At 53.6% G+C, this 25,467-nt stretch overlaps 4 protein-coding genes and 3 non-coding genes across 13 annotated transcripts in view; 2 read left to right on the top strand and 5 right to left on the bottom strand.

Annotated features, from left to right (window-relative positions):
• Positions 1–68: 68 nt before the first annotated feature.
• Positions 69–4,332, bottom strand: RPL23A (ribosomal protein L23a). The gene is made up of 5 exons (XM_035027706.1): positions 4,284–4,332; positions 3,292–3,475; positions 886–1,062; positions 337–406; positions 69–127 (listed from the first exon to the last, which is right to left on the bottom strand). Exons 1-5 carry the CDS (start codon positions 4,306–4,308, stop codon positions 113–115), a joined length of 471 nt encoding a protein of 156 aa, XP_034883597.1. The 5' UTR covers positions 4,309–4,332; the 3' UTR covers positions 69–112.
• On the bottom strand, positions 481–543 carry LOC118025381. Its single transcript, XR_004683313.1, has one exon. It is a non-coding gene; the product is annotated as a small nucleolar RNA SNORD42 (small nucleolar RNA).
• LOC118025383 lies at positions 1,148–1,219 on the bottom strand. Its single transcript, XR_004683314.1, has one exon. It is a non-coding gene; the product is annotated as a small nucleolar RNA Z17 (small nucleolar RNA).
• Positions 3,564–3,627, bottom strand: LOC118025380. Its single transcript, XR_004683312.1, has one exon. It is a non-coding gene; the product is annotated as a small nucleolar RNA SNORD42 (small nucleolar RNA).
• Positions 4,333–5,973: 1,641 nt separating the features above from the next.
• RAB34 (RAB34, member RAS oncogene family) lies at positions 5,974–10,373 on the top strand. 3 transcript variants are annotated; one of them, XR_004683268.1, is made up of 11 exons: positions 5,974–6,116; positions 6,374–6,996; positions 7,203–7,294; positions 8,574–8,639; positions 8,742–8,843; positions 8,950–9,014; positions 9,125–9,176; positions 9,368–9,449; positions 9,539–9,629; positions 9,762–9,869; positions 9,951–10,013. XR_004683268.1 is itself a non-coding variant. In XM_035027704.1 (11 exons), the coding sequence occupies exons 1-11, from the start codon at positions 5,974–5,976 to the stop codon at positions 10,016–10,018; spliced, it is 966 nt and encodes a 321-aa protein (XP_034883595.1). In that variant the 3' UTR covers positions 10,019–10,373. The 3 variants fall into 3 exon arrangements, 2 of the variants coding, with proteins under 2 accessions (XP_034883595.1, XP_034883594.1); XM_035027704.1 differs by having other exon boundaries at positions 6,900–6,996; positions 9,951–10,373; XM_035027703.1 differs by lacking the exon at positions 5,974–6,116 and having other exon boundaries at positions 6,675–6,996; positions 9,951–10,373.
• Positions 10,374–14,019: 3,646 nt separating this feature from the next.
• PROCA1 (protein interacting with cyclin A1) lies at positions 14,020–22,411 on the top strand. Of its 4 annotated transcripts, none has more exons than XM_035027709.1 (5): positions 14,020–14,439; positions 18,594–18,680; positions 20,502–20,637; positions 20,917–21,075; positions 21,170–22,411. In XM_035027709.1, the coding sequence occupies exons 1-5, from the start codon at positions 14,352–14,354 to the stop codon at positions 21,843–21,845; spliced, it is 1,146 nt and encodes a 381-aa protein (XP_034883600.1). In that variant the 5' UTR covers positions 14,020–14,351; the 3' UTR covers positions 21,846–22,411. The 4 variants fall into 4 exon arrangements, with proteins under 4 accessions (XP_034883600.1, XP_034883603.1, XP_034883602.1 ...); XM_035027710.1 differs by lacking the exon at positions 14,020–14,439 and adding an exon at positions 14,571–15,098; XM_035027712.1 differs by lacking the exon at positions 20,917–21,075.
• Positions 22,412–23,265: 854 nt separating this feature from the next.
• Positions 23,266–25,467, bottom strand: part of SUPT6H (SPT6 homolog, histone chaperone and transcription elongation factor) — a 32,225-nt gene continuing 30,023 nt past the window's right edge. The window contains exons 34-37 of one of the 2 annotated variants that reach the window (XM_035027707.1): positions 25,252–25,329; positions 24,990–25,156; positions 24,337–24,524; positions 23,266–24,069 (exon numbers count right to left, since the gene is read on the bottom strand). In XM_035027707.1, the coding sequence (XP_034883598.1) occupies positions 23,883–24,069; positions 24,337–24,524; positions 24,990–25,156; positions 25,252–25,329 (620 nt within the window). In that variant the 3' untranslated portion in view covers positions 23,266–23,882. The remainder of the gene's footprint in view (positions 24,070–24,336; positions 24,525–24,989; positions 25,157–25,251; positions 25,330–25,467) is intronic. The other variant, XM_035027708.1, reaches the window with a different exon arrangement.

Consider the following 25,467-nt stretch of genomic DNA (forward strand, 5'->3'; position numbering starts at 1 on the left):
GTTAAGTGTGTGTATACCATAGTATGGCCTCCCCCAAAGCCCAACCAGAAATCAACGAAGAAACACAAATGGTGAAAAGATTTATATTTAGATTTAGCCAGCTGGACTCAGTTTAGATGATTCCAATCTGAAAAACAAAAGGGGAGCTTTGTTACTGGGAGCTGAAATGTGAAGATTAAGCTGGAATGTCATGGTTAAAAAGCAAAATGAGACGAGGGTAGAGCCTATTAAGGATAGGGGTGCAGTGAGTTCATCAGCAAAGGTCAGGTTTTGGTCACTAGCAGACACATCACTTGGACCCAGGTGGTAGATGAGTTCATAGCAAAGGAAACTTACTTTGTTGGCAACATCCAAAGCATCATAGTCAGGAGCCAGTCGAACATATGCCTTCTTCTCTCCATCAGGTCTAGGATAAAGGAAGTCTTAATTCCTCCTACCCTCACTGCCCCCAAGCCCTCCCTTTTCCCCCTAGTCTTTCTGGCACATCAGTGGTTCCTTTGTTCATGTCATTCTTTCCCAAAGTGACTTTTCCATCATTTCCACAGGAGACTAGGGATGCCATCAAACCACAAATGAAGCCAACTCCCCTTTGTGGGGAACACCACAGAACATTTTAAGGCGTAAGTCCAGGTAATCTGACATAAGTGTGTCTTACTCTAAGGCCTGCCTGTCTAGAGGTGTACGGAATCAAGAAAATGAACACCAACACCATACATCAAGTCCTAGAGGCAGGAGGGCTAATGTGTCCTCAGAAGGCTGTTTGTTTATTAGATACAAAGGACTAGAATTACAGCAGAAGCTGTTCATTTCTTAAGGCTCACACCCTGTGAAACCTACTTCTGACTCCATGCAGGTTTCCTGGCTCCTGACCGAGGCCCTACTCACCTGATCAAGGTGTTGACCTTGGCCACGTCAATGTCATAGAGCTTCTTCACAGCCTGTTTGATCTGGTGCTTATTGGCCTTGACATCCACAATGAACACAAGCGTGTTGTTGTCTTCTATTTTCTTCATGGCTGACTCAGTAGTCAGGGGGAACTTGATGATGGCATAGTGATCAAGCCTGGGGAAGAGGCAAAATGGTATCGCCTGGGTCCGATAAAAGAAAGGATAGGCCCCCTTTTAGAGCCCAAAGCCAAAAGAGCCCAGGTGCATCAGACCATGAAGTAGCAATCATTTTTGTCAGACTTTGGTCGCTAAACAGTGTCATCATCTGCACCTTAAACTTAGGGACCTAGGAGCAGAAACCTGTGCACTTTCTTCCCCTTGAAGGGCTTTATCTTTTAAAAAATTTTATTTATTAGAGCACACAAACGCATGCGCAAGAGCAAGGTAAGGGGAAGAGGGAGAAGCGGACTCCCCGCTGAGCAGGGAGCCTGCTGTGGGGCTCGATTCCAGGTCTCTGGGATCATGACCTGAGCCAAACAGACTGAAGTACTTGCATCATACAAAGTGATTTAAAGATCATCTGAGTTCCAAACCCCCTTCATTCTTTGACTTCAACATTTAAAAAAAAAAAGATTTATTTGGGGCGCCTGGGTGGCTCAGTCATTAAGCGTCTGCCTTCAGCTCAGGTCATGATCCTGGGGTCCTGGGATCGAGCCCCGCATCGGGCTTCCTGCTGTGCAGGGAGCCGAAGACAGACGCTTAACGACTGAGCCACCCAGGCGCCCCAACATTTTTAAAGATTTATTTGTCAGAAAAAGAGAGAGCACAAGCAAGGGGAGCTGCAGGCAGAGGGAGAAGCAGGCTCCCTGTCGAGCAAGGAGCCCGATGTGGGACTCGATCCCAGAACCCTGCGATCAAGACCTAACCGACTGAGCCACCCAGGCGTCCCTTGACTTCAACATTTTGAAGGGCAAACTTCTGGAAGAAATTTGAGACTTCAGAGGTTAAACAACTTACTTCAAAAGCATAAAGCTAGACTACAGAATCTTTTTTTTTTAAAGATTTTATTTATTTATTTGACAGAGAGAATGAGAGAGAGAGCACATGAGAGGGGGGAGGGTCAGAGGGAGAAGCAGACTCCCTGCTGAGCAGGGAGCCCGATGCGGGACTCGATCCAGGGACTCCAGGATCATGACCTGAGCCGAAGGCAGTCGCTTAACCGACTGAGCCACCCAGGCGCCCTAGACTACAGAATCTTAAAACCCAGGGTAGAGTTCCAAAGAATGCTGGTGCTTCACTATGAGATTTAATAGACATTTCTGCCCCCATTGGTTGCTGAAAACTGGTTTTGAGGGCCACTGATTGAGAGCAACTTTTATTTACAGTTCAAGTTAAACTTACAGTAGCTTTCCCCCTGAAATTTAGAAAAACAAGTCTCTGTTCACGTGGACGCTACATGCCTATCTTAAAGCTAGACATCAGGTCTCAACCTCTCCTGACACTAAATCCCAGGTCCAAATGGGGGTAAAAAGTGGTTTCCTCCCTGGACACATCCCACTCTCCTTGTCTTTTTCTTAAGAAGCAGTGGGAAGGGCACCTGGGTGGCTCAGTTGGTTAAGCAACTGCCTTCGGCTCAGGTCATGATCCTGGAGTCCCGGGATCGAGTCCCGCATCGGGCTCCCTGCTCAGCAGGGAGTCTGCTTCTCCCTCTGACCCTCCTCCCTCTCATGCTCTCTGTCTCTCATTCGCTCTCTCGCAAATAAATAAAATCTTAAAAAAAAAAAAAGCAGTGGGAAGTGGCAGTTACTACTATTGCTCTGATCTGTGGCCCCCCTTAGGTCGGTTTTATTACTACTAGTGTGGCACCAAAACACTCAAGACCCTAAACCTTTTGCCCATTTCCCCCTATTTCCTTGAGTGTAAAGACTTGAGAGTAAACAAGAACCTTTTATACACTGTTGCAGGCCTTCTCTGTCCAATACATATTAATAAGTGTCCTTATCAATCTAGAATCATCCCACACTGTCGCCCTCAAGGACTATTCCCTACAGCAATAGGTGCAATGAATAACTAAACCTGGAACTCCAAAACAAACAAACAAAAAAACCCCCAAACATTTAAACAAAGTACTATTTTACAACTCCAAGAAAGCAGAATTTAAAACCCGACCATATATGAAGCAATTAACCTAACAATTAACTTTAATAGACACTGAGCTGTTTTAAACAATTCCTGCCAATGTTGTAAAAACATCTCTTGTTCTTAAATAGGGCATTAACAATCTTTTTCACACACCCCTTAGAGACGCACACTAGGTACCAATATGTATTTGAGAAATCATGCTGTAGGTCTGGTAAATTTCCAAATTACCCAACATCTTTTCATGGGAAAGGACAGTACTGACTTGTTTCTCCTGGGGGCGCTCTTTCGAGGATATTTGGGCTGCCTCCGCAGCCGCAGTGTCTTGGGTCGTCGGAATGTAGGTGACGTGCGGATCTTCTTTTTTTTGTGACTGTGGACGCCTTTCAGCACCGCTTTCTTGGCCTTCAAAGCTTTTGCTTTGGCTTCGGCTTTGGGAGGGGCAGGGGCTGAGAGAAAGAAAGAAAATGAGGGCACGGGACTCAGAAACCAATCACTTCCGTCCTCAAAACCCCTAACGGGCGCTCCACCCCACACGTGCATCAGTGGTTCCTTTGAAGACATCACAAGTCTCAGGTTAAAATTTTTCCATCATATGCACGATACCGGGGCGAACTCAGAGAGTAACTTCAGGAATACGACGGAAAAAAAAAAGGAACTAGCAATGATCCAACGCTTGATACTTGACAAGATGTGTGCTAGTGGTTTTAGCTACCTATATAGCTCTAACACGAAAAAAAAAAAAAAAAAAAAAACTAAGCTGAAAAATTTTTTTAAAGGCTTATTTTTTATTAGAGAGAGAGTACAAACAGGGGGAGCGGCAGGCAGAGGGAAAGGGAGAAGCAGGCTCCCCACCGAGCAAGGAGCCCAATGCGGGGCTCGATTCCAGGACCCCGGGATCATGACCTGGGCCGAAGGCAGACGCTTAACCGTCTGAGCCACCCAGGCGCCCTGAGGACTATAATTCTTTACAGGTCTGGAGACATGGAGTTCCGGCCTGTGGATGTGTGTAGTTCCCCAAAGCCAACAGTCTGGCGGCCCCCAACAGGTGGTGCCGGCCGGGCTTGCCTCCCCAAACCTCCTCATAGGAACCGAGCCCATGCGGCCGGGCCCACGCGCATCGCAGCGTGCCGGAATGCGAGAAACAGCTCCGGAGTAGACACCCCAAGGCTTAGCCCAGCTCTCCTCCCAGTTCGTTCACTCCAAGGGGATCCCACGCCAGCTAGCTGTGGTACTCTCCCCAACCCCAGCACAAACCTTCTTTCTTAGTCTTCGGCGCCATCTTCGTAAAAGGGATTTCCAAGGCTCGTTTCCAGGGGCTTATAGAGCAGAGTCTCACTGAAGACTCGCGATGTTTTTTATTTAAAGCTGATTGGATATCCTGTAGCGCGGCGCCCTCTGGGAATGGTAGTTAGGTTTTATTTCCTCGCGAGAGTGATTAAGCATGCTCCACCTCTTCCCTCAAAAGAATCTAAAGCTTCTTGGGGGTTGTAGTTTTTTTTGAGACACGTGTTTATTTGCTGCGGCTGGTGGATGTGGACGGTGTAGCTAGCTGCCGCTGGCATCTCGTCCTGAGCCCTTCCCATCTTGAGGAAAGAGTATTGCAGTTCAGGAGACAGTAACACTGAAAACTGGACTGAGTATAATTAGGTTGACTCAGGGAGAGTGAAGCAAAGCTCTAGAATGTTAGAGCAGAAATTGTCTGGTCCAGGGGCGCCTGGGTGGCTCAGTCAGTTAAGCGGCTATCTTTGGCTCAGGTCATGATTTCCGAGTTCTTGGATCGAGCCCTGCATCGGGCTCCCTCCTCAGCGGGGAGGCTGCTTTTCCCTCTTGCTCTGCCCTTCCCCCCACTTATGCTCGCTCGCTCTCTCAAAAAGAAAAAAAGAAAGAAAGAAAAGAAAGAAAGAACTTTAGGAAATTATCTGGTCCAAGTCCCTCTAACAACTTCCGTGGAAATTTAGTCCAGAGTGGGGATGTGGCTTATCAATAACACAGGGATTTGGTGGCAGAAAAAGTCGAGTCAGGCAGAGGGGAGGAGAAAAGTATCGTAGAAGGTGGTCACATCTACCCCTCTTTACCTGTGACTGTCAGATTTTGTGCATTTTCCCGATAATACTCTTGAAACGACCAATAGTCCAAACACCCGGGGTACAAATTTATCTAGGGCTCACTAGTTCTTGTGAATAATTTCATTCACAGTCCCCTCCCTTTTTTTTCCCCCCCAAAGATTTTATTTATTTATTCATGAGAGACAGAAAGAGAGAGGCAGAGGGAGAAGCAGGCTTCCCGTGGAGCAGGGAGCCCGATGCAGGACTCGATCCCAGGACCCTGGGATCATGACCTGAGCTGAAGGCAGACGCTTAACCAACTGAGCCACCCAGGTGCCCCACTGTCCCCTCCCTTTAAGTAGTCTTCCCTTCCCTGCTCCAGTCCATGTTTGCATCCTCGAATTCGGTTCTGGACACAGAACAAGTAAAGCTTAGGTTTGCTTCTCTGAAGGTCTGTCTATCCCACCTCCACCCTACACTTTCTATCTTCCTCCTCCCTTCTTTCGAACCAGATCTCCCCTTTGATGGTGAGAATTATTGTGTGCTACACTGCTCTCCTATCCTGCAGAACTGCAAAATGGAAAAGTTATCCTTGGGGGTAAGATTCCAATGGGATCAGACAGAACGCTGGTACCAGAGCGGAGTCCCCTAGTCCCAGAGCCACGACCTACCTAAAGGGGGAAGTTTCAGGTCCACCTAGCCCTTCTTTAGACTCCATTGAGGGAAGCAGGTTCGTCTTCAGCCTCCCACCCCTCGGCCTACACGGGAGCCTTGAAGGAAGACACCCCAGACTGGACGTCTCTTTCCTCGGTGGGCATCCCATTCCGACCCTGGCATCCCCTGTCGGCTTCCCCCACCCCACCCCATCCAGGGCAGAAGGGCGAGCGGGGGCAGACTCTATGAGTCACGTTCTGGGTCTGGAGTTGAGGGAAGCGCCGCCTCTCCTTGGGCCCCTTCTCTCCTCCTTTCCCCTCCCCGCCGGTTCCTGGCCCAGCCAGATACTGCGCAGCAATCACCGATTCTCCATCACCAATTTGACTGGGTAAGGGTCCCCTTGGAGCCGGAGGCCGGCCCAGAGGCGCAGGGGAGAGCGACCTGGGGGACTTCGATCTGGGCGGGTTCCAGCCTGGGTGGAGGCGGTCCTGGTGCCCGTGAGGCGTCTGGCAGGGTACCCAGAGCTGGGGCAGCGCCGTGGGGAGGAGAGGAGGGGGAGGCTGGGACAGGCTGCGAGGCCCGGAGCTGCCGGGAGAGGGGCAGGGGGCGGCCCTTCTCCAGGAATTTCCGGGGATCATGTTACAGCGCTCGCGAAGGGAGAGCGGAGTGGGACGCCGGGCCCTGCAGCGGACTGGGCCCCTGGCCCCCTCCTCCAGCAGGCCGCGGGCCTTGCAGCGCCATCCCTGCCCACACTGACCCCGTGCGGCGGGGCCGCTCCGCGCCCCCGGGCGGCTCTGTTATGGTAGGACCGCCTCAACCCCGAGCTGTCGTCGGGTCACCGCGGCCCCGAGTCATTGTAGGAACTATCCGGCCCCGAGTTATTGTGGGGTCTGCGCGGGCCCGGGCCCCCCCGGACGGGACTCCCCGCCCCCATTTGGAGGCGGAGGAGTCTCCCCGCCCCCGAGTCGTCGTCGGGACGACTCGGGCCCGGGTGATTGTGGGTTCGCCCCGGCCCCGGATGATCGTCTCATCCCCGTGGCCTGCTGTGGTCGTAGCGTCCCCGAGGCCGCGGGCTCCCGTAGGCTCCCCGTGGCCCAGAGTTATAGTCGGGACACCCCGGTCGCGGGTGATTGTCGGGTCTCCACGGGCCCGGGTCGCTGGGGTGGATCAGGCCCCCGCGCCTTCTCGGGGCTCCCCGCAAGGCCGCAGGCGAGATGAACATTCTGGCGCCGGTGCGGAGGGACCGCGTCCTGGCGGAGCTGCCCCAGGTAGGCGCCAGGGCCACGTCGGGCTTCTGGCTGCGGTGGGGTGTGGGCGGGGAGGAGGCAGCACCAGATCAGTTAGAGGCTTGGGCCCAGCGCTGCCGCCCAGCTAGGTCTGCTGCTTCTGGGTGGTCCCCTACCCCCGCCCGGGGCAGCTTGGCTGCGGTACGTGGGCCAGGAGTGGGTGAGTCCCATTCTCTTCTATCCCTCAGTGCCTGAGGAAGGAGGCCGCTTTGCACGTGCACAAAGACTTCCACCCCCGCGTCACCTGCGCCTGCCAGGAGCACCGGACAGGCACCGTGGGGTGAGCTAGACATCCTTAACAAAGAAAGGAAGTCTCAATCAAAGCTAGGGTATACACGCACCCCCTGGGGCTCCGTTTCAGCCTCGACCAGTTATATGGTAATTCCCCCATTTTTACACCCATGTGTTCTCCCTTTTCTTCCCAGCAAGGTTGTGATGAGTCCTGTGAAATGGGGTGGGGTAGAGAGACGGCAGTTCACTTCCTGACACAGAGAGGGTACCCAACAGGAGAGGGTGGTTACCAGCTCACCTTCCCACATACCACCCATTTGAGCCCCAGGGCAGGGAGCTGTGCCTGTAGGGATGTGTCCCATTATGGGTGAAAGAAGGTAATACTGATAACATTGGCGTGCCATTAACGGAGCGGTTACTGTGTGCCAGGCAGTGTGTTGGTTACTATTATTGTCCTTTATTAAATGGAAAACACCATCACTTTTAAGATGTATCCTGATTTCAGAGATGTTTAAAATGTGTGTGGGGGGAGTGAAGGGGGGATACCTTTATCTCAGAATATAGGACATTTATCTCATTTTAACCTTCACAACAGGGGCGCCTGGGTGGCTCAGTCGTTAAGCGTCTGCCTTCGGCTCAGGTCATGATCTCAGGGTCCTGGGATAGAGCCCCGCATTGGGCTCCCTGCTCTGTGGAAAGCCTGCTTCTCCCTCTCCCACTCCCCCTGCTTGTGTTCTGTCTCTCACTGTGTCTCTCTCTGTCAAATAAATAAAATCTTAAAAAAAAAAAAAAAAACACCTTCACAACAACCCAATAGAGTATATACTAAATCTCCACTTAACAAATGTTGAGGGCGCCTGGGTGGCTCAGTTGGTTAAGCGACTGCCTTCGGCTCAGGTCATGATCCTGGAGTCCCGGGATCGAGTCCCGCATCAGGCTCCCTGTTCAGCAGGGAGTCTGCTTCTCCCTCTGACCCTCCCCCCTCTCATGTTCTCTCTATCTCATTCTCTCTCTCAAATAAATAAATAAAATCTAAAAAACAAAAAACAAATGTTGAAACTGAGGCTCAGAGAGGCTAAGTAACTTGTCCTAAGTCACACAGCTAGTAGATGTAAGAACTGGGATTCAAATTCCTGTCTCTCTGATGTTGAACCACAAAACACTCTTCTGGAAGCATATGTGTCCAGGCAAGCTGCCTGGGAGGCCTCGTGTCTATGGTAACCTCAGCCTTGGTGCAGCTAACTTTATAGACTTAGTAGGGAACATTGAGACTCCCTAGGTTGTAAGAGCTAGTGCTCACGCCTCCTTCCCCCTTTTGTGTCCTACAGATTTAAGATCTCCAAAGTCATTGTGGTGGGGGATCTGTCAGTGGGGAAGACTTGTCTCATTAATAGGTAAGAAGGTGCTCTAGTTGAGCTGGATTGGGCCGGGAAGGGTTTGGCCAGACCTAGCCAGGTGGGCTGGGCTCAGGGCCAGAGCATCTGGTGCTCCCTCAGGTTCTGCAAAGATACTTTTGATAAGAATTACAAGGCTACCATTGGAGTGGACTTTGAGATGGAACGATTTGAGGTGTTGGGTGTCCCCTTCAGTCTGCAGCTGTGAGTGCCTCCTCCACACCTCCCAGCCATTCCTTCCCCCAGCACCTGAACCCCACCTCATGCCCCCCTCCCACATACCTGTGTTGTACCCCCTCCTTCCTCCCAGCTGGGATACCGCTGGACAGGAGAGGTTCAAGTGCATTGCATCAACCTATTACCGAGGAGCTCAAGGTAAGGGCCTCGGTGAAGTGGGGCAGGTGGGTGTTCCTGGTCTCTAATCTAGGGCTGGGGGGATTTGGGAAATGAGCTGGTAATGTCAGTTGTCTCTGCCGCTTTTCCAGCCATCATCATTGTCTTCAACCTGAATGATGTGGCCTCCTTGGAACATACCAAGTATGTGGGGATGCTGAGCTACGATGGGGGCTCCGGGAAGAGAGGGTTCAGAAAAGAGAGGTGGTCAGGAGCATTAGTAGGGAAGGAAAAGAATGCATCGAGGACCAGAGAGAGTGTGATGGGCATATGAGTGCCACCGGGAGGAGCCTCTCCAAGCTCACTCATCCTTGATTGTCTACCCTCTGTGGCAGACAATGGCTCGCTGATGCACTCAAGGAGAATGACCCGTCCAGTGTGCTTCTCTTCCTTGTGGGTTCCAAGAAGGACTTGAGTGTGAGTGTGTCAGTAGGGGAGGGGCGGCTTCCAGCCCAGTCAGGGGACCCCGCCCCCCTCCTTGCCATCTGACTCTGACCTTCCCTCAGACTCCTGCTCAGTATGTGCTGATGGAGAAAGATGCACTCAAGGTGGCCCAAGAGATGAAGGCTGAGTACTGGGCGGTCTCTTCTCTCACTGGTGAGTCAGAGGCTTCAGGTCTTCTGCTGTGGTGTTCCTGTCCACCTGGCCTCTCATTCCTGCCCTTTCAGCTGTGCCCAGTGACTCGAGGCCTGGAACGGCCCCTGAGCACCCATCTGCCCCATGCGTCAGGTGAAAATGTCCGGGAATTCTTCTTCCGTGTGGCGGCGCTGACCTTTGAAGCCAACGTGCTGGCTGAGCTGGAGAAATCGGGGGCCCGGCGCATTGGGGATGTTGTCCGTGAGTGTTTGCCTGGATGGGGTGGCAGAGAGCGCGGGGAACCCCTGATCCCTGCTTCACATATTTCCCGGCCTTCTTCAGGCATCCATAGTGAGGACAGCAACCTCTACCTAACTGCCAGCAAGAAGAAGCCCACATGTTGCCCGTGAGCGGTAAGGGGACTGTCCAGAGCCTGCCCAGCCCTGGTGCACTGTGCCACCTTGACTGCTCTAGAGCTCGACCCTGGACATTTGCACTGATTGTTTTTCCAGACCAAAGAGCTGCCCCTTGGTGGCAGTACCCATGGAGGGGTAGTGGGGACCATGCTAGTTGCTCCCTGCCCCGGGCACCGTGCCAAAGACTAGATGTTTCCCCCCTCCTTTGGGGGGCTCTCCAGGGTGCCCAGCAGTGGGGAGGTAACCCCAGCTGCTTTTGCTTAGCCTGCTGGGCCCTTTTGAGTACGAGGATGCTTAATGATCCCAGCCTCACACTGTGCCTTATGTATTAAAATCTCTGTTATTAGCAGTTTGGGGACTGGAGTCCTTTGTTGGGGATGAGGGATGAGGAATGGGCAGGACTGGATGGCTATCTTGGGACTGGAGCTTCCTGCTGGATTCTGGCCATCCCTGGCCCCTGGGCAGGATCTAGACAGGCTGGGAGCTCAGGAACCACATTTTGGAGGGCTGTACTGGACTCTAAGTGGTTGGCTTTCAGAGCTCTTTCCTTTGGCTCCTCATCCCCAACTGTGTCCCCCCTACTTGGTGCTTATTCCCAAATTTCTACCACTAGATAATTGTTTTCTTTTTTTCACCCCCTTCCTGCTTTCCCTTTAAAAAAATACTTCTCCGAGGAGAACACAGTAAGAAGTGATTGAGTTTTGGATGCTCTTTGGATTGATCAGAAGGCCCAGGGCGGGTATGGGTTTGGCTCTTACTCAGAAGATATGTTACCTAGGGATGCCTGGTGGCTCAGTTGGTTAAGCATCTGCCTTCAGTTCAGGTCATGATCCCAGAGTCCTGGGATCAAGTCCTGCATCAGGCTTCTTGCTTGGTGGGGAGCCTGCTTCTCCCTCTGCCTGCTGCTCCCCCTGCTTGTGCTTGCTTGCTTGCTGTCTCTCCCTCTGACAAATAAATAAATAAAGTCTTAAAAAAAAAAAAAAGATGTGCTATCTAATATCTAACATTTTTAGTGTTATAAGCATAAATTTATGAGTAGTGTCTTTTTACATTTTATTTATTTTTTTTGAAGGTTTTTTTTTTCTAAAGATTTTATTTATTTATTTGAGACAGAGAGAATGAGAGACAGCATGAAAGGGAGGAGGGTCAGAGGGAGAAGCAGACTCCCTGCCGAGCAGGGAGCCCGATGTGGGACTCGATGTGGGACTCGATCCTGGGACTCCAGGATCATGACCTGAGCCGAAGGCAGTCGCTTAACCAACTGAGCCACCCAGGCGCCCCTCTTTTTACATTTTAAAACCTGATTAACTAAATAAAACAAACAAACAGCATAGGGGCACCTGGCTGGCTCACTAGGTAGAGCATGTGACTCTTGATCTCACGGTCAAGAGTTCAAACCCCATGTTAGGTAGGCCTAGAGCTTACTTTAAAAAAGAAAAAAAGAAAAAGAAGAGAAAAAACCAGCATACCTTTTTCCCTCTTCAAAAAGAAAAAGACATGCTCTGAGTCAGGAGGTCCCCCATTTGAGTCCTCACTGTTCATCTTCAATCACTTCTCACTGTGTTCTCCTCAGAGAAGTTGTATTTATTTATTTATTTATTTATTTTCAAAGATTTATCCATTTATTTTAGAGAGAGAGAGTGAGTGCACATGCACAGGCAGTTAGAGGGGCAGAGGGAGAGGGAGAAGCAGACTCCCCACTGAGCAGGGAGCCCTACGTGGGGCTCGATCCCAGGACCCTGGGATCATGACGAGCTGAAGGCAGACTCTTAACTGACTAAACTGAAATCAAGGGTCAGATGCTTAACCAAATGAGCCACCCAGGCGCCCCAAAGAGAAGTATTTTTTAAAGCGAAGTCAGGAAGAGGGTGAAAAAAAAGAAAACAGTTATCCAGTGGTAAAAATTTGGGAATAAGCACTAAGTAGGAGGACACAATTGGGGATAAGGAACTAAAGGAAAGAGCTCTCAGACTCCCAGGCAAATAACTTATCCTCTGTGCCTCAGTTTCCTCATCTGTAAAATCAGGCTGATAATACTGATGAAGTTTCATGGATGAAATAACATAAAACACTAACACACACTGGAAGAGCTCAAAAACCTTAACCGTTGGGGCGCCTGGGTGGCTCAGTCGTTAAGCGTCTGCCTTCGGCTCGGGTCATGATCCCAGGTCCTGGGATCGAGCTCCGCATCGGGCTCCCTGCTCAGCGGGAAGCCTGCTTCTCCCTCTCCCACTCCCCCTGCTTGTGTTCCCTCTCTCGCTGTCTCTCTCTCTGTCAAATAAATAGATAAAATCTTAAAAAAAAAAACCCCACAAAAAACCTTAACTATTATAACTGATTAGAGGGAAGAGTGGCGAAAAACCTGGCTCCCTGTCGACATCTGATCCAGAGTCAGATTGGCTGGAAGTATCTTAGACATCTGGGCCAACAATGGTGGGACACCTGTGGCCTCAGGCGTCATCCTGAGAGGCCTCTGAGGTGTCATCCTCAGAGGTCATCCTGCCATGTTGCCTCCGGAGGGTCAAGTAGAACACAGACCCGGGCTCCCAATCCGCAAGTGCCCTGTCCACGTGCCTGGTACCATTCTCACCCAGCCACTCTGTCCTGGAAGGGCTGGCTTTTCTGCATACTCCTCTCTCCTGGCTTCAACTTTCCTGCTGTTCCTGGAGTTGTCTGGAGCTAAGGTGAGAAGGGACACCTGGGTAGTGGCCCTGTCTGCTCAGCCTCCTGGGCCTGGAGGAAGGTAAAGGCTGGGACCATGCAGACAGCAGCAGCTGCAGGAGAGGCCCTGGATGACTGGAGAAAACAGTTTAAACATCATCCTTTCCCCTTTTTTCCATCTGTTGAAGCATATCCTGGCTTAGGAGCCTGGTGCCAAGAGGATTTGAGGGGAGTGATGTGTGGAGGGTGGGTGGTATGGTTCTAACACTTTTTCACACTCCCTGGGATTGTTTTTTCCATGTCTCTTCCCTTACAGGACTGTGCTCCTCACCCCTCTTCTTGCACAGAGCCTGTAACTCAGTGTGTGTGTGTGTGTGTGTGTGTGTGTGAGAGAGAGAGAGAGAGAGAAACCTGCACCACAGAGCTGCTGTGGAATGTTTGTGCTGCACTGGGTGTGGGGATCAGGGGTGTGGTTTGGTTTTCTGGGTGATATCTGTAAGGGGCATGTTCATGTGTCCATATTGCAGTAGTCCATGTGTGAGATTTTTTTATGTATGCAACGTGTGTGATCGATGCATGTGCAGTTTGGGAATAAGCACTAAATAGGAGGACACAATTGGGGATAAGGAACTAAAGGAAAGAGCTCTCAGACTCCCAGGCAAATAACTTCTCTGTGCCTCAGTTTTCTCATCTGTAAAATGCTATATTTAAGGGTTTGAAGGGTGTGTGTAGTACGTTACTATGAATGCCGGGGCCCTGCTCCCCGTCACAGGCAAGCCTATGGAGACACGTGCGGTTGCGTGAACGAAATAAGATAGAGCACTAACATACATAAGAAGAGCTCAGAAACCTTAATTATTTTAATTACTGGGGGAACAGTAACCGAGACCCTGGCTCTATGTTGCCATCTTTATTGGGCAGTATTGTCTCCGGGACAGGGCGCCTGCGGGGGCTAGGAGGGAACGCGGGGAGAGGGCCTTGGGGGTGGGCGCCACGAGGGGCTGGGAGCCGACACCAAGTCCTCATCTTGAGAACTGGGCCTTGGGCTCCTGTGGAGGGGCCTGAGGGCAGAAGGAGAGAACGCGCGCGAACGCGAGCGAGCCAGAGACGGCCCTGCTCCAGAGCGAGAGAGAGCTCGAAGAAGCCGGGGTGCCTGCGGGGAGGCGGGCGGGGCTCCAGGGCCGCGGCTGGGTTCCGAAGGCTTGGGAGGGGCTGGATTGCGGCGGAAGCTTGAAGTTGAGAGAATGGCTGGGGCGGGGCTAAGAACGGGGTAGGGGCGGGGCTAAAGTCTGGGGGTAGGACTAAGAGCTGGGAGTCGGTCTGGAGAGGAACTAGGGATGGGACTGAGGGCTGGGCCTGAGCGGCCGAGCTAAGGTTTAGGCCTGAAATAAAGAGGTGGTACTAAGGTTAAAGGTGGGACAAAGAGGGGCCTGGAAGGAGCTGGGAGGCCCCGGATGAAGAGCGCGGCTGAAGCTTAGATTTGGGCTAAGACAACGCAGAGCCAGGGGAAGGTGGAGGGAGGGATTGGGCAAACATGAGGCGGAGTTAAAGGCTGGATTGCGGCGAAGCTGAGATTGGGGTTTATGGTTGGCTCGACCAAGCTGAGGTTCAGGATTGGACTTCTGCGAGGAAGAGTCTTGTAGAGACGAGAACTGGGTTGAGAGCGATGTGGGTCAGGACGACACTGAGGATTGAAAGGTGGACTAAGGAAAAGACTGAGGACAATGCCAGCATCTGGGATGAGAGCAGCACTGGTAAAGAGGGGGCGGGGCAGGAGTTTGGGGGTGGGTTTCGATCTGGGGGCGTGGCACCCAAGGAGGGTTTAGAACTGGGGAGAGCCAGGCGAGAGAGGCGGGGCCAGGGGCTGGACTGGGGCGGAGTTAGGGCCTGGGGGCGGGCTCACGCCGAGCCGTGGACCAATGATTGAGGACTGAGGCCCTGCAGGGTGCCTGCGTGTTCGGCTGAGCCAGTCCGGCTGGAGCCGGAGCCGCCAACCCCTAGTTTGTAGGGCTGGAAGGCGTTGCGGTGTTGCCTCCGGAGCCCCGACCGCCGCCTAAGAAACGCGGGGCCTGGCTGGAGCGCCTGGTCCAGCACCCACCCAGTCGCTAGGCTGCGGAGGGCGGCTCCACTGACTCTGAGGGGAGGAAGGAGTCTGGAGGTTCCACGCGTGACATCACAATCACCGCCATGTGTGGGCGGGGCGAGAGCGGCATTTCCCAGGAGACGCGTGCACACCGCACTGCCTAGCTCCTTCCTTCTCCCTACTTCCCTTCCTTTCTCCCTTTCCCCTCCCTTCCTCCCCCATTCATCTGCTTTGGTGCCCAACCTGGAAGCCCGCCACCTGTGCCACAAGGGCGGGGGGAGCTCCTCAGCCCGCAGGACTGGGAGGATTCTGTACAAATGAGCATCACCTGTGAGTTTTGAGTTAGGCCCCTGCGCCTGGTTAAATGCCCCTCCAAGAAAAAGACCACCAGCCTCCCTCTTCCTTTCGAGCTGTCACTCTCATTTCATTATGAAGTCCGCCTGTGTCCGGACACAATTACTTCGGCTGCAGGAGCGCTGCACTGCTCTTCCAGTAGGAGCTCTCCTGCCTGTGAAACTAGAGAGCAGATTGCCTGCCTCAGATCTGAGGAGAGTTACTAAACCCCACCCCTTGGCAAACAGAGTACGATTGTTAGGGCTTCTTGGGGGTTGGGGAGGAGTTAATCAGCGGACTCTGTCTACAAGCCGCGTTCACAGTGACTCCGGAGAGAGCAAGAACAGTGGAGTCAGATAAAGTAGAGTTTGAATCCTGGCCCTCAGGGTCCAGGCTGGATCTGGGAGATTGTGAAGTCAGGATTGAGTCAAACCAGAGGATGAAGAATTGGCTGTGTTGGAGCTGAAAAGCAGGTGCAGTAGGGAAGTGACAGCAGGTTGGGTTTTGGATAGGAACCCCAAGTAGATAGGGCTGAAAGAGCACAGGAACAGCTCATACAGAGCCAGGAAGATTGGGTTTGACTCCCACCTCTACCATCTATTAACTTGTGTCTTTGTTTCTTTTTTTTTTTTTAAGATTTTATTTATTTATTTGACAGAGACAGAGATAGCGAGAGCAGGAACACAAGCAGCGGGAGTGGGAGAGGGAGAGGGAGAAGCAGGCCTCCCCCCGAGGAGGGAGCCCGATGTGGGACTCGATCCCAGGACCCTGGGATCATGACCTGAGCCAAAGGCAGACACTTAATGACTGAGCCACCCAGGTGCCCCATTAACTTGTGTCTTTGGACAGGTTTTTTATCCTGAGTCTCTGAGTCCCCATCGATTAGAATGGATTGTGGTGAGGATTTCGAATCAAAGGCATATTTTAAAAGCCCAGCACAGTGCCTAATGTTGGGAAGATGCTCATCCTGGGTCAATTTTCTTCTTCTAGAAAAGTCTTCTGCTTTGAACCCTGGGCAGAATCTCTAACGCTATAGCTTCTTTGTTGTGCCAGTAGAGGGTTTGTTTTATTCTACTCATGTAGTCGTTCAATCAACCAACATTTACTGGGCACTTTTCATGTCCCAGGACTTGCAGATACAGAGGCAGATAAAATATGGGCCTTGGTCACATGTTGCCATAGAGTAAGTGCATGAAGTACCACAGCAGGGTAGAGGGGCACAAGACATGTGTGATCAATTCTACTTGGGTAGATAGCATTGTTCTTTCCAAGATGAACAGTTATTTCTGGGGAGGGAGAGGCAGGAGAGAAGGAATGGAGAAGCGAGAGGTGGGAAGAAGGATGAATGCGTGGGAGAAACTTATAACTGAGGAAGGAACCAGGGCCTGGGTTCTGGGGGGCCAGTTATATCATGATAAGGAGTTTCACTTCATCCTGAAGGCAGTGGATGGCTATTGAACAGGAGGAACGTGGAAGACCACTTGGTATTCTAGAAAACTCAGTTTGGCTGCATTGTGAAGACTGCATGAGGGTAGTGAAACAGAAGGCAGAGAGGCCAGGTAGGAGGCTCCTGCAGCAGTCTTAGGGATAATGGAGGTCCGAACCAAGAGAGAGGCAGATGTGGGGGGCAGGTAGACATGGCAAGACTTGGTCATCAAGTTGGTGTAGAGGTGAAGGAAAGAATGATCCCTAGATATCTAGGTGAGGTGTGTGTTCCTCTCTGAAATGGAAGAGACAAGAGGAGATGGTTTATGGAGGGTGAGGAGAGGATGATAGGCTTGTGTGGGACATGCTGGTCTAAGATGTTTTGGGAAAGTCCAAGAGGATATTGACGGTGCTCAGGAAAGCAGTCTGGATTGGAGACCCTGATTTTTGTCATTTTTTTGGTGGATGTTGAAACCATGTAAGTGGATGACATTATCCAAGAGAAGGCTGTAGAGTCTTTGAGAAGGAGGCCAAACACAGAACCCTGGTAATCACCAATTTTAGGGGTACAGCAGAGGAAAAGGAAACCGCAAAGAAGTCAGGAAAGAACTAAACAGCTAGTCAGAGAAGGAAGGCAGATGAGATGAGAGAGGCCTGTCATGGGAGTCAGAAGAACAGTTTGCAGGAGAAAAGAGATTGATTGGTCAACAGTGTCAGGTGAGATGAGACAAAAAGAAGGCCACTGGGTTTAGCTATTAGGAAATTGGTGGGGGGGCACCTGGCTGGCTCAGTCAATAGAACATGATCTCGGGGTTGTGAGTTCGAGCCCCACGTTGGACATAGAGATTACTTTAAAAAAATAAGTAAAATCTTAAAAAAATCATTAAAAAAAAGAAAAGAAAAAAAAAAGGAAATCATTGGTGGCCTATGCCTGGGCTTTTTTGATAGAAGGGCCCAGTAGCTGCCATGTTGTATGTGGCTGGCCTAGAAGAGAGGTGGAGACTCTGAATTCTCTGAAGATAGGGACTGGGCCTCCTTCACTGGTGCCTAGTGAAGCTAATATGTCTGTTAAATGAAGGCATGAATAAATCTGGATTGAAAAGGAAGAGAGGTGGGATATGCAGTGGTAGAGGGAGAAATGGGGTTTATAGAGTGTTTTGTTTAAAGATATTCATTGCCTGTAGGAAAAAAACAAAAACAGTGAAGAGGTAAAAATTCTGGCTGAGACCTAGAATTAGGTGCTTTGGGCAGGAGGAAGGTGGAGGGGTACTTCCCCAGGCTGGAGGAGAGTTGATGAGGGTGGGAGCAGCCTCAGGTAATGCTGGTGCAATGAGCTGAAAGGAACAGCAGCAGGGCAGGAACTTCCAGGAAGGTGCTGCAAGTTTCATTCATTCATTCATTCATTCATTCATTCATTCATTCATTCATTCATTCAATACATTTTGGGTACTTACTGAACTGTGGAAAATAGAAGGAGCTGACCAGGGACCTGTAGAAAGATGACCAAGTGCCACTGAAGGCCCTGCTAAAGTCCCCCAAGCAATCAGCTCAAGGAGCAGGACTCAGCTCTGATGCCTCAAAGGACAAAGCTAATTGGGGGAAAGCAAGGCAAGTGGCAGATTCTGCCTTGGTTGCTGATGGAGCTGTGGCCCCAGCCGAGGGACACTGTCTGACCAGCCTCCACACACCCTGGAAATTCCTGGAATTGTCCCTCCTTGCCTAGGCTCTGGCTCACTCCCATTTGTTACTCCAGACTCCGCTCCTGTTATGCTTCTTCCAGGAAGTCTTCCTCATCACCCCCCACCCCCAGCCCTGCCTCTCTTGTTCTCTGCTCCCACAGGCCTTCCTCCCACCTCCCTTCCCATCAGTGTCTGCATCATGCCGCCACCCTGAACTGTTCATCCTCTGTGTCCCTCTCCTCTCCCTGAGAACAGGGGCTGTTGGGTTTTTTTTTTTTTTTTAATTTCCCCGCATCTCCAGGGCGCGGGCGGAGCTTGTCAGGGAATGTTTGAGGCATGGATGGCATGGGGAGGGGGCTGCCGCCGCCGCCACTCTATACTCTCTCAGATGTAAACAGGTTACCCGGCTGGGAGAGAGGACATCGGCTGGCTGGTGTGCCATCTAGCACCAATGCATCTACCTTCTCCTCTGAAGGTGGGTCCAGGGTTCCCCACCCCCCTCACTTGGGAAAACTTGACACTTGGTGGCAGGCAGGAGGGAGGGAAGTGTTTGGTCCTGAACAGGTTATCCAGCTGCCCCAGCCCCAGCCCATCCCCTACTCCTGCCAGGCCCAGGCTGGGAGGGCCCATTCCCCATTCTCCGAGGCCATAATCACCCTTATCTTTGGCCTAGCACTTTATGTGCACAGACTTCTTTGACGTATATGAACTGAGCCCTCTCAACAATCCTGCAAAATATGTATTACCGCCATCCCCACTTTATGGATAAGGAAATGAAGGCGCAGAGAAGTAACTTGCCCTGGGATGCCCAGCTAGTAAGTGACAGAGCCAAGACTTGTACTCAGGCCGGTCTGATGTCAAGTACAGGGCACTTGTCACTCTGCTGCCCCTTGTCCCCAGTTCAGCAGTGCTGAAGAAGGTGGTGGTGGTGGTGACCCAAGGTCCGGCCTCACATGCCTTATTCCCCCAGGATGGAAAGGGGGCATGGGCAGAGAAGCAGAAAGGGAGGCCACCAAGTGGGTCAGGGGTGGATGGGGGACCCGGGGCCCTCACGGCCTGGTGGGGGGAAGGGAGGAAGCTGCTGTCCCCTCATCTCTCAAGCACTTTCAAGGCCATTGGACTAACACACCCCCAGCCTGAGTTACCTCCTGGGGCGTGGCCAGTGTGAGGCCTTGTCCCAGGTCCACCATTGTAGAGGCTGGGTAAAGGCTCAGTTCTCCCTGCCTGTCTGGAGGGATAAGGCCACCGTAGCGCCCCATACCAGGCTGGAACTCACCAGTGCCAGCTCACTTCTTCCTGCAGGGGTGGGTGGAGCTGGAGTCCAAGGGGGGACCTGCAAGAAGGCACCTTGTTCTCTCTGTCCTGGTACGTGAGAGCTTGGGCACAGAGTCACTTCACAGGCTCACCTTTTAGATGGCAGCCTGAGGGAGAGCCGTTGGTAGGCTGGAGCCTTGGGCAGGGTCAGAGGGGAGGCGGTAGGGGTAGAGGATGGGAGAGGGCTGGTGTTGGCCTGAGCAAAAGAGGTGGAGCCTTTCTTCAGGGCTTTCCCCAAATGCCAAATCCTCACCCCAGCGGCTTCGCTGTGTCCAGGGTACCTGTGCTGCCTCCAACCGGTGGCCAGGCTCGGGGTGGGGGCGGGTCCTTCAAGTCTGTGGCCCTAAGGAGATGGGATGGGCAACGGGGCCTTGATGAGCATGGAGCAAAGTGTGAGCATGGGTAATGGGAGAGAAGTGAGAAAGGGAGGAAGGTGTCAGAAGGGAGGCGGATCTTGGAGACGAGGAGGGGAAAGCAAGCGCCAGAGTCAGGTGGAGAAGCTGAGGGGCCTGACCTTATCTCCCCTCCAGGCCACAGCAGGGCTTGGGGCCGGAGTGACCCTGAGGCTGAGTGGTAGGGAGTGGGCCTCCTGGCCTGTGCAGGGGGGGCGGGGGACTTCTGAACTGGTGCTCCTGTCGGCCACATGGTTCCACGGTCTGCTTGGCCGGAGGGCCTTCGCCTCCCTGGGCAGCCTGTGGAGGGCTCCAGCAGGTTCAGCAGGAGGCGGGGAGTGGAAGAGGCAGGTGTCATGGGGCAGCAAAGGAGACTCGCTGAGACATTTTCCTCGGAGTCTGTGGGGGAGGATTTGTGCAGGGGACCTGAGGGGAAAGGGGAGTACTGGGTTCCTACGAGGTGGTTACCACTCTGAAGTAGAAAGCTGCCGGGGAAGGGGAGGGTGGGTGGCAGCAGCTGAATCTGGCGAAGCCTTTAGATTGAGCTATGGGAGGGGAGACCCAGAGGTGTGCCACTGTCGCCACCCCAGGTGAATTCAAGGACCCGGACAGGTGCTGCTGGAAACACAAGCAGTGCACTGGGCACATCATCCACCCCTTCACCTCAGACTATGGCCACCACAACCTGCACCTGCACTCCGCCAGCCACTGTGACTGTGATTCTAGGTAAGGGCCCTCCTTCTTGGGAGACCCGCAGCCCAGAAGAGACTGCTGGGCAGAGCTAGGCCCACAATTTCCCTGTGGTTCCCCCTTCAGCTTTGACCTGGCACTGCTAGCCCGGCCCCAGCTTTGTAAACCTGGCTCTGCTCCAGAGCCATGGGGAGGAGGTCTTTTGGCAGCCTGGGCTGAGTCCAGCAGAGGCCAGCTGTCCCCCAGGCTTCTCGCTCTGGGTCCCGGGGGGAGTCACGGAGGCATGGAAGCCAGGCTGAGTCCTCTGTGTGGCAGGCTGAAGGACTGCTCAGAGAAGACAAATAGCGACAACTCCCGAGATGTGGGCCCAACCTGCTCCCGAGAGGAGGGCTCAACATGTTTCAACATCATCCAGTCCCCTTGCTTTGAGCTCATCCCAGAGGAAGAGTGTGTGGAGCGGTTCTGGTATGGCTGGTGAGTGCTGGCAGGCTGACAGGGGCGGCACTAAGGGGCACCGGCCCCCCCACTCTCTGTCAATCCTCTCTCTCCCTGTCCCCCTCCCTCCCAGGTGCAAAAGCTATAGGCCTGTCTCTGTGGCAGTGATCCACCATCCAGTCCACCATGACTATGTGGCAGACGACCTGAATGAAGAGGAGGAGGAGGAGGAGGAGGAGGAGGAGGAGGAGGAGGAAAGCAAGCCTCCCATCCCGACCCAAGTAGGGCCCGCCACCCCTGCACCCGCTGACACAGGCCTGGGCGCAGTCACAGGTACCCTGGACTCAGCAGCTCCCATCACGATCTGGCGCTCCGAGAGCCCCACGGGAAAGTCCCAAGGCAACAAGGTGATCAAGAAGGTGAAGAAGAAAAAAGAAAAAGAGAAAGACAAGGAAGAGGAGACGGATGAGAAGGTAAAGCCGAAGAAAAAAGTCAAGAAGGGCAAGTTGATTAAGAAGAAAAGCCCGGTGAAATTGGAATCTTCACCTCCAGACTTGAGCCGATCAGTAAGCCCGAGAGAGTTGACCAGGATGTCCGAGTCCAGCCCAGACAGCCGGGAAGACCTGGAGAGTGAGGACAGTTACAATGACCCCAGGCGGGAGGAGCCCTCCAGCGAGGATATTGTGGAGTCTTCGTCACCCAGGAAGAGAAAGAAGAACACGGTCCAGACTAAGAAACCTGGGGCCAAGACCTCACCAGTCAAGGTCAAGAGGAAATCTCCCCCAGGATCAAACCCCAATCTCAGTTGAGGCCAGGGCGTCCACGGTGAAGAATAAATGCGTCAAGCCTGTAGCTGACCCCCTGCTGCTGTTCTCTCTCCCTCCAACCTGTCCCTGGGGCTGGGGGTGGGCTCTGGGCATAGCTGGAGCCAAGGGGCCAGGGGGCTGCAGGGGTTTCTGAAGGGTAATCTGTCTTTCAGGAGGGAGTCCATGGGAACGTAGGAGGGAGGACAGTGGGGGACACGGCCTGCTTCTCTGTAACATCCTAGGCTCGGGGCAGGAGAGGAGCACATCTGGGGGGGGTGGGAAGGAGGCTGCCCGTCTCCTGGGAGACTGGTCTGTGTGCAATCCGCTCAGGGACAGGCAGTGCTGTCTGCAGTGACACCCCTAATAAATTGAACCTTTTAACCCACTCTGTGCCACTGTGCCTGGCCTCTCCCTCCTCTAAGTGGCCTTCAGGAAGATGCTGGTGGCACCGAAGGGAACATGATCTTCCCAGCTGGTGTGTCCCCACTCCTGCTAGGCCCTTCCAGACCTCTGTGCTGAAGGGAATGGAAACGAGTTCCTGGCAGAAGAGCAGCCTTTCCCTCCCAACTCTTGTCAACAGCCAAAGAGATCTTGAATGACGGGATGAAGTCCAGATGGGAGGCTCATCAAGTTTGGGCAGTAGTGACCTTTCCTGATTTCTCTGCTGAGCCCCAAGCAGAGGAAAGGGAGAGGGAAAGCCTCACTTTCCCAGCACCAACTTGCAAAGCTGTGAGGCGAAGCCCTTCTGAAGAAACACGGCATACCAGGAGTCTAGAACACAACGAGGCAGTCAGGCTGGGGGAAGGGGCCAGGGCCAGGGGGCTGGCTGGACCAAGCTGGTAAGAGGGGGGACTGGCCTCCCCTGCCACAGCCCGGCACTTCCTTTTCCAGGGCGTGTGTGGGAGCAGGCGAGCATGGGGCCCATCCTGGGGCAGCCGTGCTTGTGTAGAGGCGCTCTACTATCACAGACCAAGGCCCAGCTGGCAAAAAGAGCCGGGGAAGAGGTGCAGGGGCTCGAGAAACCGGAAGTTACGCGCAGCCCCTCTTCACTGTGCCAGAGGAAGCGAGCGGGCGCAGATGGTGGGCTGTGTGCAAGTGTAGTAACAGCACCTAACGGGTCCTGGGGCCTCACGAGGTCCTAGGCCCTGGGCTGAGCGCGCACACGTCCTCTCTCAGTCCTGGCAGCTGCCCGGACGAGGCAGGTATCGATCACTCCATTTTACAGAGACAACAGGCACAGGGCTGGGGAGTGGAGCAGGTACGTGACCCCAGGCAGTCAGATACAGAAGCCGCTTGCTGTTCAGAGTCACTGTCTCTCTGATGGCCTGGAAGGAGTCAGGGGGAGCCCCCAGAGCTCCACACACTGCTTTGAAAGCCACCCTTCAAGAGCCGGAGTGTTGGAGAGAAAGGCTTTGCCAAGTGCTCTGTAGAAACACTGTTTATTCAAATGACAGGCAGGAAGCGGAGGCAGCAGCAGGTGGGTGAAGGCGGCCAGGCGGGCACGGGGCAGGTTAGCACTGCTCCCCCAGGTCCCCTGCAATTCTGCTTTGCTAGCCACCCAAGCTGTCGGCATCAGGGTCAGAAATACTTTCCCTCCTCTCCCTCCTGCCCCAAACTGAATAAATAGCATTCCTCTCCCCTCAAGAGCTGGGGGAGACTCATGTGCTGAGCTTGGTGCCCCAGGGTCACAGCCCAGAGTCAGGTGAGGGCAGAAGCTCAAAATGGCTTGTAGGGAGCAGAATACAAAACTGTTCCACTCTCATTCTCGTCTTCCTCTTCTTCCTCCCCGCCACACTCCCCTCCCAGCCTGGTCCCGGGACAGGTGGTCGGTGAGGGCCTGGAGTGGGAGAATTGTCGCCTAGCGTACACTGAGCTCAAATTCGCAAGGCCGTCCAGCTTGTCACCCATCCAGGCTGACCACCAAAGAGAATGTCAACTCACACCACTTTATGGACAGAAAAAGAGGGGCAGGGAGTGAGGCAGTGGGCGGCTGGGCCTCTCCCAGCCTCAGAGGTAACCAGAGTCCTAGGAGCGGGCCCCCTACCGATCCATCTCATCCAGGAGCGGGGTGGCATCGCCGGCAATGGACATGGGGGTGCTTTCGATCATAGGGCTGGGGGAGGGCCGGGGTGTCAGCCGCTGCTTCTGTTTCCGCCGCTCGGCTTCCTTCTCCTGGAGCCACTGCTCTGCCATCTTCCCCCAGTCGATGGCGGCGTGGCTGCTGGACCTGGAAACGGGAAGAAGGGGCCTCTGAGATCAGGACCCTCCGGGAGCTTGCTAGAAGGAAGCCTTCCCTCACCTGTCCTTACAGAAAGCAGCCGTTGCCGGCTGCCCCGTGGCCCTCTTCTGGCTTCTCCCAGAAAGCAGTCATCCAGAGCTATCGCCTGGGTCACAGCTCTCACGAGGTCCAAAGCCCCTGCCTACGCCGAGCCCGCTGGAGGCTGGTGACACCTGCCCCTAGTAGCCTGCCCTGTGCCACGGACCACATACTTACTTTGGCTGCTGCTGCCGTTGCCGAGAGCTGGAAGAGGGCTGGGGCTGGGCCTGGGCCGCCTGGGGGGTGGTGCTGGCCTGGAGCTGGTGGTACTGTGGTGTGGTGATGGGCTGGCTGGGGGTTGTGTACGAGTAGCTGGGGGTCATGAGCGGTGTGGCCACTGGCTGCTGGGCTGGCGTTGGGAACACCTGGAGAAAGGAGAACGGTCAAATGGGGAAGGGCTTGGGGCTTATTCGGACTTGCTACGAACTTCCGGCAAGCTGAAAGCTGGGGCTCGGCCCAGAGCTTTCTAACTGACCAACATCTCTTGAGCAGTATGTGGTCCCAAGCAGCAGAGAGAGGCCAGCAGGATGGGACCTGGCACAACAACCCTCAGTCCTGGCCACTTGAGGGTTCCAAAGATCCCAAAAGACCATGGAAAAATCAGACCTTACTCCCTTTACCCTCACGTGGGCCTAGGGCAAAGGACTGTGGGTTGCAGACAGTTCCTACGGCTGTGGCGACCCCATCTGTATGTCTGAAGCCCCCTGTGGTGGGCACTGCCAGAGGCCAGTCTATGGACACGGGTCAGTAAAGGAGGGTCGGGAATGGATGATCATTCCCGTTCAGTCTTCTCCATCCCCTGCAGGGAGCCTCGTCTCCAAGCCACGTACGTGGTAAGCGCTGCTGCCCCCTCCGCTGCCGCCATAGCCATACTGGCTGGAGGCCCACTGGGCTGGGGTGGCGTTAGGGTTCTGTCCTTGGCCTGTCACGGCTGCAATGGCACTGAACATCTGTGAGGTCATGTTCTGGGGCAGGGCATTCACAGCTCGTGTCAGATCTGTAAGCACACAGAGGTGGGGGATGGGCACATCAGAGGTCAAAGTCCTTCTGGTGCCATCCCTCCAGCTCCAGTCCCAGACATGAGCTCCTCACCTGCAAGGTTGATGTTGGCTGGGGTGGCGTTGATAGAAGCGGGTGTCCGGGTCCTGCTGCTGCTACTGGGGGTGATGCCTGTAGGAAACGGCCAAAGTTACTTATGTCCCTCCAGAAACCTATTTCTGGTTTCACAGCGTAGGGGGCTAGAGGACGTCTGAGGTGGGTGGAGAGAAGGGAAGCTGCGTTGGCAAAGTAGATGCCAGGAGGCTGGAG

This window comes from Mirounga leonina, unplaced genomic scaffold, assembly GCF_011800145.1.
Source record: "Mirounga leonina isolate KUSES-001 unplaced genomic scaffold, KU_Mleo_1.0 Mir_200, whole genome shotgun sequence".
Taxonomy (NCBI): Eukaryota; Metazoa; Chordata; class Mammalia; order Carnivora; family Phocidae; genus Mirounga; species Mirounga leonina.